General features: G+C 35.0%; 1 protein-coding gene across 7 annotated transcripts in view; it reads left to right on the top strand.

The window, feature by feature from the left end:
• Positions 1-15,463, top strand: part of TAF2 (TATA-box binding protein associated factor 2) — a 92,934-nt gene that overhangs the window by 42,647 nt on the left and 34,824 nt on the right. For all 7 annotated transcript variants that reach the window (XM_057735469.1, XM_057735466.1, XM_057735468.1 and 4 more), the window contains 4 exons: positions 5,348-5,488; positions 8,584-8,694; positions 12,491-12,684; positions 13,525-13,664. In XM_057735469.1, the coding sequence (XP_057591452.1) occupies positions 5,348-5,488; positions 8,584-8,694; positions 12,491-12,684; positions 13,525-13,664 (586 nt within the window). The remainder of the gene's footprint in view (positions 1-5,347; positions 5,489-8,583; positions 8,695-12,490; positions 12,685-13,524; positions 13,665-15,463) is intronic.

Here is a 15,463-nt window from a genome sequence, read left to right as displayed (position 1 = left end):
TGTCATCTGCGAACAGTGACAGTTTTACTTCTTCTATTCCAATTTGGATTCCTTTTATTTCTTTTTCTTCTCTGATTGCTGTGGGAAGGACTCCCAAAACTATGTTGAATAGTAGTGGTGAGAGTGGCCATCCTTGTCTTTTTCCTGATCTTAGAGTGAATGCTTTCAGTTTTTCACCATTGAGAATGATGTTGGCTGTGGGTTTGTAGTATATGGCCTTTATCATGTTGAGGTAGGTTCCCTCTAGGCCCACCTTCTGGAGAGTTTTTATCATAAATGGGTGTTGAATTTTGTCAGAAGCTTTTTTTTGCATCTATTGAGATGATCATGTGGTTTTTATCCTTTAATTTATTTATATGGCGTATCACACTGATTGATTTGCATATATTGAAAAATCCTTGCATTCCAGGGATAAACCCCACTTGATCATGGTGTATGATCCTTTGAATGTGTTGTTGTATTCTGTTGGCTAGTATTTTGTTGAGGATTTTTGCATCTAAATTCATCAGTGATATTGGTCTGTAGTTTTCTTTTTTTGTAGTATCTTTGTCTGGTTTTGGCATCAGGGTGATGGTGGCTTCATGAAATGAGTTTGGGAGTGTTTCTTCCTCTTCAATGTTTTGGAGGAGTTTGAGAAGGATGGGTGTTAGCTCTTCTCTAAATGTTTGATAAAATTCACCTGTGAATCCATCTGGTCCTGAACTTTTGTTTGTTGGGAGATTTTTAATCACAGTTTCAATTTCATTATTTGTGATTGGTCTGTTCATATTTTCTATTTCTTCCTGATTCAGTCTTGGAAGGTTATACCTTTCTAAGAATGTATCCATTTCATCAAGTTGTCCATTTTATTGGCATATAGTTGCTTGTAGTAATCTCTTATGCTGCTTTTTATTTCTGTGGTGTCCATTGTAACTTCTCCTGATACATTTCTAATTTTATTGATTTGAGTCCTCTCCCTCTTTTTCTTGATGAGTCTTGCTAGAGGTTTATTGATTTAATTTATCTTCTCAAAGAAGCAGCTTTTAGTTTTATTGATTTTTGCTATTGTTTTCTTTGTTTCTATTTCATTTATTTCTGCTCTGATCTTTATGATTTCTCTCTGCTGACTTTGGGTTTTGTTTGTTCTGCTTTCTCTAGTTTCTTTAGGGGTAAGGTTAGATTGTTTATTTGGGATGTTTCTTGTTTCTTGAGGTAGGATTGTATTGCTATAAACTTCCCTCTTAGAACTGCCTTTGCTGCATCCCATAGGTTTTGGATTGTTGTGTTTTCATTGTCATTTGTCTCTAGGTATTTTTTGATTTCCTCTTTGATTTCTTCAGTGATCTGTTGGTTATTTAGTAGCATATTGTTTAGCCTCCATGTGTTTGTGGTTTTCACAGTTTTTTTCCTGTAATTGATTTCTAATCACATAGTGTTGTGGTCAGAAAAGATGCTTGATACAATTTCAATTTTCTTGAATTTACCAAGGCTTGATTTATGACCCAAAATGTGATCTAACCTGGAGAATGTTCCATGTGCACTTGAGAAGAATGTGTAATCTTCTGTTTTTAGATGTAATGTCCTATAGATATCTATTAAATCCAGCTGATTTATTGTGTCACTTAAAGCTTGTGTTTCCTTATTAATTTTCTGTGTGGATGATCTGTCCATTGGTGTAAGTGGGGTGTTAAAGTCCCCCACTGTTATTGTGTTCCTGTCGATTTCCTCTTTCATAGTTGTCAGCATTTGCCTTATGTATTGAGGTGCTCCTATCTTGGGTGCATATATATTTATAATTGTTATCTCTTCTTCATGGATTGATCCCTTGATCTTTATGTAGTGTCCTTTCTTGTCTCTTGTAACATTTTTTATTTTAAAGTCTATTTTATCTGATATGAGTATCACTACTCCAGCTTTCTCTTAATTTCCATTTGCATGGAATATCTTTTTCCATCCCCTCACTTGCAGTCTGTATGTGTGCCTAGGTCTGAAGTGGGTCTCTTGTAGACAGCATATATATGGGTCTTGTTTTTGTATCCATTCAGCCAGTCTGTGTCTTTTGGTTGGTGCATTTAGTCCATTTACATTCAAGGTAATTATCGATACATATGTTCCTATTACCATTTTCTTAATTGTTTCTTTCTGTTTTTGTAGGTCCTTTTCTTCTCTTATGTTTCCCGCTTAGAGAAGTTCCTTTAGCATTTGTTGTAGGGCTGGTTTGGTGGTGCTGAATTCTCTTCGCTGTTGCTTGTCTGTAAAGCTTTTGATTTCTCCGTCGAATCTGAATGAGATCCTTGCTGGGTAGAGTATTCTTGGTTGTAGGTTCTTCCCTTTCATCACTTGAAATATATCGTGCCACTCCTTTCTGGCTTGCAGAGTTTCTGCTGAGAAATCAGCTGTTACCCTTATGGGGGTTCCCTTGTATGTTATTTGTCTTTTTTCCCTTGTTGCTTTTAATAACTTTTCTCTGTCTTTAATTTTTGTCAATTTGACTACTGTGTGTCTTGGCGTGTTTCTCCTTGGGTTTATCCTGCCTGGGACTCTGCAGTTCCTGGACTTGGGTAGCTATTTCCTTTCCCATGTTAGGGAAGTTTTCAACTATAATCTCTTCCAGTATTTTCTCAGGTCCTCTCTCTCTCTTCTCCTTCTGGGACCCCTATAATGTGAATGTTGGTGCATTTAACAGTGTCCCAGAGGTCTCTTAGGCTGTTTTTAGTTCTTTTCATTCTTTTTTCTTTATTCTTTTCTGCATCAGTGATTTTCACCATTCTGTCTTCCAGGTCACTTATTCTCCCTTCTGCCTCAGTTAATCTGCTATTGGTTCCTTCTAGTGTATTTTTCATTTCCGTGATTGTGTTGCATATCTCTGTTTGTTTGTTCTTTAATTCTTCTAGGTCTTTGGTAAACTTTTCTTGCAACTTTTCAATCTTTGCATCCAGTCTTTTTTCAAAGTCCTGGACCATCTTCACCATCATTATTCTGAATTTTTTTTCCGGGAGAGTGCCTGTCTCCTCTTCATTTAGTTGTTGTTTTGGTGTTTTATCTTGTCCCTTCATCTGGTACAAAGTCTTTTGCCTTTTCATTTTCTCTGTCTTTCTGTGGCTGTGGTTTTCAGTTCCACAAGATGAAATACTGCTGATGCTGTTTGATTCTGCTGTCTGCCCTCTTGTGGAGGAAGCTCTCTAGGAGGCTTGTGGGTGGTTCCTGATGGGAGGGACTGATGGTGGGTAGGGCTGGGTGGGCGGAGCTTAGTAAGGCTTTAATCCGATTTGGTGGGTGGAGCTCAATGACACTTTAAAAAATCTGCTTGTCTGCCAATGGGTGGGGCTGTGTTCCCACCCTGGTAGTCTTTTGGCCTGAGGCGACGCAGCACTGGAGCTTACAGGCTCTTTAGTGGAGCTAATGGTGGACTCTGGGAGGGCTCAAGCCAATGAGCACTTCCCGGATCCCTGCCGCCAGTGGCCCCGTCTCCTCGGTGAGCCACAGCTGCCCCCCACCTCTGCAGGCAACCCTCCAACACCAGCAGGTAGGTCTGGTTTCTGTCTCCTATGGGGTCACTGCTCCTTCCCCCAGGGTCCTGGTGAGCACACTTTTTTGTGTGCCCTCCAAGAGTGGAGTCTCTGTTTCCCCCAGTCCTGTGGAGGTCCTGCAGTCAAATCCTGCTGGCTTTCAAAGTCTGATTCTCTGGGGATTCCTCCTCCCATTGCTGGACCCCCACGTTAGGAAGCCTGATGTAGGGCTTAGAACCCTCAGGACTTCTGTGGTATAACTGTCCTCCAGCTTGTGATTCACCCACCCAGCATTTATGGGATTTGATTTTAACGTGATTGCGCCCCTCCTAGCCTCTCATTGCACCTTCTCCTTTGTCTCTGGATGTGGGATGTCTTTTTTGGTGAGTTCCAGTGTCTTTCTGTCAATGATTGTTCAGCAGTTAATTGTAATTGCAGTGCTCTTGCAAGAGGAAGTGAGGGCACATCCTCCTACTCCGCCATCTTGATTCTTCTCCCCAGATGCTTTTAACAAGGCTGATTTGAAGAAACAAGTTTTGACCTGAAAATAAATAAAGCACTAAAGTGTATAATTGTCAACCTGAAAGTGAGATTTAAAACCAAAGAGAATTTTCCCCATTTACTGAATTTCCAACTACATTGTTAAAGCAAAGAATGTAAGAAATTACTTTGTTTGAGTGCTGTTTTAAGATTATAATACATGAAATCAATTCATCTTAATTATCCCTCTGTGGTGGTGATTTCTTGCTGGTTTGAGCTAAGTAATAGTATTAGCTATATAGAATTTAAAATGATAGGTTCTATTATTTGACATGCTAGAAAAGTTAATTTATTAAGAAAACTACATAGTTTTCTTTAGATACAAAAACAAAAAACAACAAACCTGAAGGTAGAGCAAATAAAAACCAGGAAATGCAGACAAGTATTTGGCCGGAAATACTGGGTTCCAGATGTTTAAAAAGCATATTGATACTAGGTTCATTCCCATATAGTGACTCTCTTGCCTTCCTCACTGCTAAATCCACTTGTCCAACATTTCAGCAGATTATAATGGTTTAGATTTGTTTTATCTGTAATGGTAACTAGTGAGTAGTTAGATTCCTACATCTACTCAGATATATGAGGGAAAGTGTGATTTTCTATGATAATCATATGCTAAGGGTATAATTTCATTGCTTCTGTAAAGTTCTTTGTGATTCTCGAATGCTAAATTCTTGGTAGATCCATAAAATTATAGACTGTTATTAAAGTTAATTATAATTTCATTCTTTTCAGACATGATTTTTATATACTCAAACTATCAATAGCAAGTTGTGGGAGTTTTTTTGTAAAGTGTTCTTACAGATTTGAGTGGGAGCACTGTACTTGCTTATTTTTCAATTAGGGTAGATTTAAAAGCCTTACTTAAAATCCATGGTGATGTTTCTATCTGATAAATTTAAAATGTTAGAACTGCACCTGCCTAAATGGACAAAGACCAACTTACTTAGAAGTCTTTGCAAACAAGTTATCTTAAAACGTAAAAAGAATGCTCCAATTTAGAAATTAAGTTGTAGGAAATAGTCACAAGTGTACAGAAGAATTTTAAGGGGTGGGGTGAGCTTATGTATTTTCTTGGAAATGATAATGAGAAGCTAAAATGTATTAAATTTCTAAGAATTGAAATTGTTAAAAATGAATCCAGTGTACCCCCAAAAAAATAAAAAAAATAAATAAATAAAAAATAAAATAAAATGAGACAACAACAACAAAAAAAATGAATCCCACTGTATAGATAACTTTTAAAAAGATATTTTTATTTATTTAAGAATATGTTTTCCATGGCGATGGAAATTACTTCATTTTCTAATTATTTGCAGATTGCAAATTCAATGGTGAGCACATGGACAGGACCACCAGCCATGAAGTCACTCTTTACTAGGATGTTTTGTTGTAAAACTTGTCCAAACATTGTGAAAACAAACAACTTTATGAGCTTTCAAAGTTACTTTCTACAGAAGGTACAGTTTCCTTTCTAGTTTTCTTATGGATTGTTTTATGCTGATATCTGTATATCTCAGTTTAACTTGGGGACTCTTCAAATATTATTTACATTCTTATAAATGATTTTGTCTTTATTCTCTTTCTGCTTCTAAAATGTTTTCCAAAGTTTTGATTGTTCTTTGCTTTTACGAACTGTATGCAAGTAACTCACTGTCCACATTAATACTAAAGTAAATAGAAATGGGTAATTTGACTTTCTGGTTGGTTACATGGGGGATGGAGGTATGGGTGAGTTCTTCTGATGGCCATCCTTGTAGGATGTGAACAGCATTTCTGAGTCAAAGACAGTACAGCACACAGCTCTAGTTTCAGTCCCAGCTCTGCTACTCACTAGCAGTTTGCAAGAGGACAAGTTACTTAATTCTCTAAGCCTCGCTTTACTCAGTTGTAAAATTTATCTTTTATAGAACTAAATAATATCAAGCATGTCAAGTGTTTCACACTATTTTTTTTTTGAAACTATAATTCTTTTTTTTTTAAGCTCTTTATTGGAGTATAATTGCTTTACACCGGTGTGCCAGTTTCTGCTGTACAACAGAGTGAATCACCTGTATTTATACATATATTCCCCATATCCCCTCCCTCCTGCGACTCCTTCCCACCCTCCCCATCCCACCCCTCTAAGTCACACTATATTTTTATCACATAGCAAGTTTTACAAATGGTAATTTAGAAAGTGGTGGTGTGATAGAGTCACTGTTTTAGGAAGTGATATGGAAATGGCAGGGTGGTCAGCATTTGGGCAGTTTGGAAATCATGTGTAAAATATTTTGAGTAATTTAATAATGCAGAGATTAGATTAACTGGATTGAACTAGAAGGAGTAAAGCTGAAGTAGAAAAAAACTAATGAAGCCTATTCTTTCATGGTTTGGTGTTGAAGAATGTGAGAAGGGAGACACATTGAGGGTAAAGCAAGGCTAAGGAAAGGGACATTTTAGGTTTTGTTTTGTACAGAGGGAGAAAAAGCTTGAGGCATGTTTGGCACAGAGAAAGGAACCAGGGGAGCAGCAGAGATGAAATATTCAAGTGGGAGCAAGTAAATATAAAAAAGATAAGATAGAGCAAATTCTGAAGATATTAGTAGTGGGTGGAACATAGTTGGGAGGTTAATTTTAGAAAAGATAAGAACATTCCTTTTTCTGAGGCAGGTGAAAGCAGATTAGAAGTAAGTGAAGTGATAGATGTTGAGGGGGTTGTTAAGCAAGATGAGATTTGTATATGATGGAGGGAAATGTGAAAGAATTACCCAGCCACGTTGAGACACATGCTGAGAGTGGAAGTCATGACATATTTATAGTGAATTTCATCAGCAGAATGGTTTCAGGAGATCTGGGTTTGGGGAAAGCCATTATTGGTGTGATCAAAGAAGTCTGAGACATCTTGTTATTTTTAAGAACTGAGCATTTCATAGTACTTGAACATGTTGCTCAGCTCTCTGTTGCCATTTCAGTAATGTATGATCTGGAAGCAAGTTAATTTCTGTGACTACCGAATATGTCCCCTTCATTATGCCATTGTGCTTCCGTATACTTTAGATCAGTATTCAGATTGGGAGTTGTGACCCATTAGTAAGGGGGGTCATGAAGTCAATTTGGAAGTTTGGGGGGTTTTTTTGTTAATAAAAGAAAACAATAGGCAGTATCAGAATGCGACACGTAATAAGGGTGGGTGTAAGGTTTTTTGTTTTTATTTTATTACTTTTTATACATGACATTTTGTGTGTGTGTGTGTATCTGAGATTGGGATGTAAATGTATTTCTTTCTGTGGGTTGCAGTCAAAAAAACTGGAAAAGCAGTGTTTTTTAGACTAGGTCACCTTTCACATACTTATAGTGGCAGAAAGGGGAAAGAAAAGATCAGTGCTTAAATCAAATTTAAGTCCTATTTCTATGGAAAAGAAGTTTTCCTTCAGTTCTTACAGCATTGATGATAACTACTAGGCTTCCTTGGTGGAGCTGTGGTTAAGAATCTGCCTGCCAATGCAGGGGACACTGGTTTGATCCCTGAGCCGGGAACATCCCACGTGCCATGGAACAGCTAAGCCTGTATGCCACACTACTGAGTCCATGTGCCCTAGAGCCCAAGAGCCACAACTGCTGAGGCCCACGTGTCTAGAGCTCATGCTCTGCAACAAGAGGAGCCACCGCAATGAGAAGCCCACACACCACGACGAAGAGTAGCCCTGGCTCGCCACAACTAGAGAAAAGCCTGCGCATAGCAACAAAGACCCAATGCAGCCAAAAATAATAACAATTAAAAAAATAACTATTATAACACTGACTGTTCTGTTGCTTCTGGTCCTTCAAGCAGGCGAAGGAGCCACGTTACCTTTTGCCCCTCAGTTTAGACGGTATAGTTCTTTTGACTCAGAAGACAGGATAGTCCAGATCTCTTTGTGTACTGGGGACTGTGACATCTATTTGTCTGTAGTTCTGCCTCGAGTTTGAATAGCATTGTTTTATTGGTAGAGGTTACCACTGTCAGTCAGGCTTCTACCTCCTTAGAAAAGTTGCCTATGAAATTTGGAGAGGAGAAAGTTCAGCTGGATTTCAGATAATTTATTGTTTTTCCTTAGGCAGAGAATGGGGTGGTACTGGAAAATCAGTATCTTCTCAAACTTATGATTGAACTTTCCTGACTGCCACATGCCTCCAGCCACTGTATCTGTTAATCCTGAGAATGATTGTGAGGAGACTCAGTAAGCAGCTAGTTAAGTTAAAATAATCCATCTTAGTAGGTCGTGGAGTAGAAGTTGGATAATGGTCTATCTAATATTAAAGCTCATACCTTTTCCTCTGTAAAGCACAGAACTGATTACATTACTTATACCTCTTCTAACAAGTGGGCTACAGAGTGCATCCCGTTATGCAGCTTTCCCCTTGGTTTCCTACTCAGCAATTTTGTTAGAATGTTTGAGACACGGGGTAGGAGTCATTGGGGGGTTGGGCTCCGTCCAGACCTATATCAGTCCCAGAATAACCCTTTTCAACATACACTTCATTGAATTGTAGTAATGAACATTAAAAAAAAAAAAATTTTTTTTTTTTGTAGACTATGCCAGTTGCGATGGCTTTATTGAGAGATGTTCATAACCTTTGTCCTAAAGAAGTCTTAACATTTATCTTAGACTTAATCAAGTACAATGACAACAGAAAAAATAAGGTAAGATACCTTAATATTATAATACTTGCCAGTGATATTTTGTTTTTAAAGAAATATTTAGGCTGTGAAATCATTGATGTGTCCATGGTACTTGAAATTTCTAGAAACAGAAACATACAAACATGATTTATTATCATAACTAGTATATGCAAACCAGGATTAGTTGGTTTTTATTTTTTTATTTATTTTTTTATTAGTTGGTTTTTAAATGTTCCTTATACCTGTTATAATGTGGAGATAGAAGTACATTAAATTTTGGGAACTCCGCTAATGTTTGTTTTGGTGAAGTCTGACAGCCCAATTTTATTTTTATTCCTTTTTTCTTTCATCAGGTGATACCCAGAAAATAGTTCCTCTTGCAGTAACTTGTTCATTGATGAATTTGACTTTTTTCTTTTTTACCATTATGTGTGTTTTATTCATTTATTTAGTAAATAGCTGTTGAATGCCATGCTTCAAAAGTTATTTCATCTTCCTTGTTATCATTCTAGCAATCAGCATGTGTTTTTGAGAATACATGCTGTGCTAGGCTATATACCATGTTAAATAGAAAGAGGGCATGGTAGTTGCCCTCTGGAATTTCATTTAAAGTAAACACATATTGAAGAACTGCTGCATATCACAGTCTGATTCTGGGCCCTCAAGGATTCAACCTAATGGGGAAATCAGAGTTAAGTAAGTAAATAGTAAACAAGTCATTCATAACTGCTAAAGGTATGTATACACAAATTTCTAGGGAGATTCAGAGGAAGCAGTGCCTTCTTCCAGAGCTATAGAGAGACACTCAGGGAAGTTTTATACATAAAATGTGACTTTCAAACTGAGTCATAAACAGTAGGATTTTCCCAGTCTGAATAGGGCCAGTCTAGGAAGGCTACTCCAAGCAGAAGGAACAGCACATATAATGACCCATGTAACTTGAAGGATAAGTGGAATTCATGAGAAGTTTAACAAAACATTACAACAGTTAAAAAAAAAAAGTCAAGTATTTTATTTTGAAATGGTGATTTACAGTGAAAATCAAGAAGACAAAATTTTCCTCTTCTAAGTCAGTAGAATAACATTCAAATGATTTAAGCTAAAAAGTCCTTGAAAAAATTAGTTCTTTAAAAGAATGCATTATAGCTGATACACTTTTTCTTTCCATTTTTGAATATTGTTAAAAAATAGTAAGATTCTTTTCCTAATCTGATGGTTTGTTTTGACTTTCACTTATAGTATTGCTTTCCTCATCTACACATGAATTTCTTTTATTTGAAGATATAATTGTCTTCAGTTAAAACTACCGTACATCTTAATCCCTGAAGATATTAAGGACAGAATAAAGGCAAATAATAACAGCAGTAATAATAGCTAGTTTTTTGTGTGGTTCCATTGCCTATACCAAAGCATGGTTAATCTAATATGATCCTTGTCAGACCTGTGAGATAGTTACTGTTACTCTCTCAGTTTCCATGTGAGGAGGTAGAAGCTAATAAAAGTTAACTGATTTACTCAAGGTCACATGTGTAGTAGGGCCAGGTGTCAAACCCAGATTTGTCTGATATCAAAACTTAAAAATTATGGTTGGAAGAAAAAGATTTTGTTGCTATTTAAAGATTTACGGATTAATGGATTAAAACTGGAAGAAAAAAATGTAATTGGATGGGTGCCTAAGAATATCTCGTTGATTTTCTTATCTGTTTGTTTTTAAAGTGCCTCACTTCCAACCGCTAATGATTTGTCTCTGAGGGCTTTGGTTAAGCATATTTTTTTTTTTTTTTAAAAAGGTTCACTACATAGATATAAAGTTATTAAAGTGCATGAAAAGAAATGAAGGATTTTCTGCAATTAAGATTAAATTAGAAATACAGAAGTGGGAATTTTGGGGTGGGAGGATATCTTTAAAACTTTTAGTATCTCATTAATTGGGCAGGAGCATTAAATTCAATATTCTGGATAAGTTAGTTTTCAAGAAGACTAAAATTTAATCCCTTTTAAGCCTGATTATTAGCCATTTTATATGAAAATCTTTTATACATACACATGTATTTCTAACTTATTTCTAATAAATCATATATACATTTATGAAATTTGCCTTCTTAAATAAGTATGCAGAACATGGGTTGAACTATTCTTGATACCAAACAATCATTGTTAAAAACTTCAGTCAGCCTTTGCTGCAGTACATTGACATTGATGCCTTCAGGTGTTTTTTTGGTAGGCAGTTTTGCTGTATGTACCAAATGCCCCCACAGTCCCGCAGTTGTGTTTCACAAATTATTTATTCTTCACTTGACCTTGGGGGATCAGATAATCTAGCTTGTTCAATTAGGAGTATAGTGTCTGAGAATTGGATATGGCCTGAGGGGTGAATGTTAAATCTTTTGGTTTTCGTACTTTATCCACATCCCCTTCTCATTTCTAATTTTTGAGTTTATTTCTGGGCTCTGAATATTTAGGTCAGAAACAACAGTTAAGTAAATGTTCTCTTGCTTTGTTAGAAAAGTAGTTATCAGAGGTAACAAAGAACCTATAAAAATACTTGGAGAAAACCTATAAACATTATTTAAATAATCTGAATGCAAATGGCCTTTCTGCGTGTGAAACAGAACTTAGAAACCATAAAGAAAAGTTTGGCTGAAGTTATAGAGATTAATTTTTTAATCATTAGAACAGTTTGGAAACAAAACTTCGTCCATGGTGAATACTTGTGGAGTATTTTTCTTTGGTTTTGTTTGCTTTTATGTGCCTTTTTTTTCCTACCTGGTATTCGAACTTAGGAATGTTTAGGGACTCTGCAGTTATGTGTGTCAGTCTGAGGTGCTGGCTCCACAGTGGAAGTCAGAAGGGGGCAGGTATTGTTCTGGCGTCCCCCAGCAGTTTGTGTTGCCACAACATGCTTTCAACACTGCTGTTAGAATTAATTAATTTGCTTGCTCCATGTTCAAATTTCTAGGCTAGAGCATCTGATTTGCCGAGTTTATATTAAGCCACATTCAGATTGCTTTCAATAAATTGCTTCTCTGGAAATTGACTGGGATATGGATTTAGGAATTTTTATTTGTTTTTTTGGATGGTTTCCTCCCTTTTCTCTACTTCTCTTGCTAGAACTCCCATTATTTGTATGTTGTCTTCCTCAACAGCCTTCCAGCTTCCTTGTGCTCTTTCCTATTCTCTCTCTCTCTCTTTTTTTTTTTTTTGCTCAAAATTTTAGGAGCTGTTTTCAATTTTATATTCCAATTTAATTTTTATTCTGATTCTCGCATATTTCTTTTAAAAATATATTATGCTGTTGGAATGCATATCATGGGTTACTTCTCAGACAACATTAATGGTCGCTTTTGCATTTTCTCCCCTCTACTGATTTTCTTTTCCTTGTATTCTCTTATTGCCTCCAAGTTGCTTTACCCCTTTTGTTCTAATCTCTCTTTATGTTGATGCTTTCTTCAACTATCTGGTGACCCTTGGTTGGATGTTTTAGATGAGAGCAGAGCACTGAAAGAGCTAATATGAAGCTCTGTATTACCAGCAGAATTTGTGAACTGTGGTTTTTCCCTTTAGAGGAATCTGGCTAGATCACTATGAGAGTGCCTTACATGTGGTAAACACTTGTTAAGTAAACATTTACAAGTAATTAGTAAATCTCTTTCACTCTTTTTTCCCATGTGTGACTCTACGCAAGGACAGAAGTGGATACTTACCTGAAAACTTGCTTATGTTTTCAGATAAATTATGTTTTTAAGTTATATTTTATTTCATTAACTTTTGAATAGAAGTGTAAATTTTGTTGTCTTGTAATTATTTTTTGGCTTAGTTTTCAGATAACTATTATCGTGCAGAAATGATCGATGCCCTTGCCAACTCTGTTACGCCTGCAGTCAGTGTGAATAATGAAGTTCGAACTTTGGATAACTTAAATCCGGATGTGCGACTCATTCTTGAAGAAATCACTAGATTTTTGAATATGGAAAAGCTTCTTCCGAGTTATAGGCACACCATCACTGTCAGGTATGATGATTCTTCATAATTTTTTCTTAAAGTTACTTGTTTTCGTAATTTATAAGACAAGTTTATTTTCATAGAAAATTGGGAAATATAGTAAAGTAAAAGAAAATAAAATCCTATATTATGATTCTACCATCCATGGATAAATTATTGCTATTTTGGAGAATGGCCTTCTAAATTTTTTCCTCTGGTAACTATATAAATTTGTAAGTATTTGACATATATTGTATATATAGTTTTTATATTCTGATTATATCATAAATACTTTCACGTCATCAGAAATTCTTCATAAATATTATATTTGATGTCTGCATAATCTTTTATCCCTTTGGATGTAGTTGAAACTCTATTACAATTTATCCCTCTATTGTTAGGCTTCTCAAGATTTTTTGGTTCTCTCAACTTCTTTGTATATGGTTATTGACAAGTTCTGTTTATTTTGTTAGGAGTTTGGTAAAAAAAGAAGTTGAGTTATCAGTTCAACATTATGAACAGTTTCAACTTCCCATATATATTAGTGAATAAACTATGTATTAATAAAACTTTTGGAGAGAGTACTTTGTTATATTTTATGCTTAATACATTTTTCTGAAGTGTGTTCCTGTTATAATGATACTTGAAATTGGATTTCCAAAGTTTTGAAATTTGTTTTCTTTTAATAGGGTTTTTTTATAGGGTTTTTTATGGTCATTGCAAGAATTGAATGTTAAAAAATTAAAAAGTAGGTTCAAATTACATTAATTTTTCAGTTTACTGTTACAGATTAATTTGTAATGCCTTGAAAACAAGTTTAATTCAGAATACTTTAACAAAAGCATTTAACTATAAATACTGTTTTCCTAGTTGTTTGAGAGCCATACGAGTGCTTCAGAAGAATGGCCATGTGCCAAGTGATCCAGCTCTTTTTAAATCTTATGCAGAATACGGCCACTTTGTGGACATCAGGATAGCAGCTTTGGAAGCGGTTGTCGATTATACTAAAGGTAATGCTTTAGAAATACATGCTCATATCGTTTTATCAATAGGAAGAATTGTTTACCATTTACTATTTAGTTATCAGGGTTTTCATATTATGTACAATACGGATATTTTGATTTTAAATTCTTAACCCACTGATTTGGAATTTTTGGTAAGTGTAGAATTCATATGAGAATTAGTAAATGAGGAAAAAGAATAGTTATAGATAGATATCTTTGGTCTTTCTGAAACGTCAGTATATCATTTTATAGCTTTAATTATGTGTTATTTTAAGAAATAGAAGATTTGGGAGAAATTTCTAATTCTGTAAGGATTCAAGAAAACATTTTGTACCTGTCAAAAATTTTGTCTGTGAAAGTAGAGCAAGAGATACAAGTAGGAACTTCAGGAGGGGGATTAGGCAAGGCTTTGTGAAGTTGAAAAAACATAAGGAAAAAAATGAATAAGAGAACACTACATATTAAAAACATTTCAGAAGAGAAACCTAAGGAGATGAAAATGTTAAAAGAAAATTGTCATAAAGAATAGAGCAAGTGAAAGAAAAGCAATAATCCTGAAAATAATAGAATACTTTGAAAGAGTGTAAATGAGGCTGACAAGCTAGAGTCAGATGAAATTTAAAATTTTAAGGTTAAGGAGACAATTTTTAAGTTCCTAGGAATATCAGAACCCGGTTACTGTACAAGGTAGAAGAATAATGTGGCCTATAACTTCTCCAGAATATGAAGAGTTCAAAAGACAGTGAACACAGGCTAACATAGTGCTTAGGGAAAATTATGACCTAAGATTTTCTACTTTGCCAAGTTGTTGTTCATGTAACCTTGAAGACTTGGAAGTACATTTCTTATGTAACATTTTTAAAAACAAAATTCCCAAAGATAATTTTCAGCTGACCTGGAAGTGAATCAAAATGATAGCTCAAGATTGATGAAAGTGTGATATGCAAGGCCCACTGATGAGCAACTATGCCTGTAAAATAAAGAGCTAAGCTTAAATATTTGTTAACATGGTTGTAAAATTTAATGCAAATTTCAAAAAATAATTCTTAAAAACTAATATGCAAATATAAGAAATATTAAATTAATCTGAAATTCCAGATTATACTAAAATATGGGAAGAGTAAAGAAGTTATGATAAAATTCTCATCTGACTGTGAAAGAGAGGAATGGGTGAGGGAAGTTCTTTTGTAGACATTGGTTAAGTTTTACATGTTAAGTATAGAGGAAAGTATACTCAAATCCTTACAATGTTTTGTAAATTTCAATAGAAATACTGCTTCTAGAAAGAACTTATAAAAAGAGTAAGAACAATATAGTATATATATTATATATGGTGGCCCAAGATCAGAAAGGATTATCATTTGTTCTTTTTGTTGAGAGTTAAACTATTCTTTCTTTTAAAAAAATGTAATCCTATGTCAGTTTTCAGTTTTATTTTGACTTTTACCAATTTGTGAAATCTGGAAATCTTGAGGTCCACCAAATATGCCATTATTCCCAGCCAAGGTATATGAATGATGTTCACTGTCACATAAATATGAAGATTTCATGAATTAGTACTTCCTGAAATCAAATAGAATGCTAATGTTATGATTTCCAAAAGAATGCTAAATTAATGTTTTTAATTTAATTGAGAGATGTTTAAATGTGAACCATAAATCCAGTTCGTTAGAAAATGAAAAGATGGAAAAGATTAGAAATAAAATTCTAAAAATAATGCTTTTCAAATCATAAAAGCAATACTTATTGAAAAGGTAAATGGAAATAACTAATGAATTATTTTGTTAAAGTGAATTATATTTATA

This window comes from Hippopotamus amphibius, chromosome 5 (genome assembly GCF_030028045.1).
Source record: "Hippopotamus amphibius kiboko isolate mHipAmp2 chromosome 5, mHipAmp2.hap2, whole genome shotgun sequence".
NCBI lineage: Eukaryota > Metazoa > Chordata > Mammalia > Artiodactyla > Hippopotamidae > Hippopotamus > Hippopotamus amphibius.
Note: the sequence above shows the minus strand (reverse complement) of the source record. Positions and strands in the feature narration are given on the sequence as shown.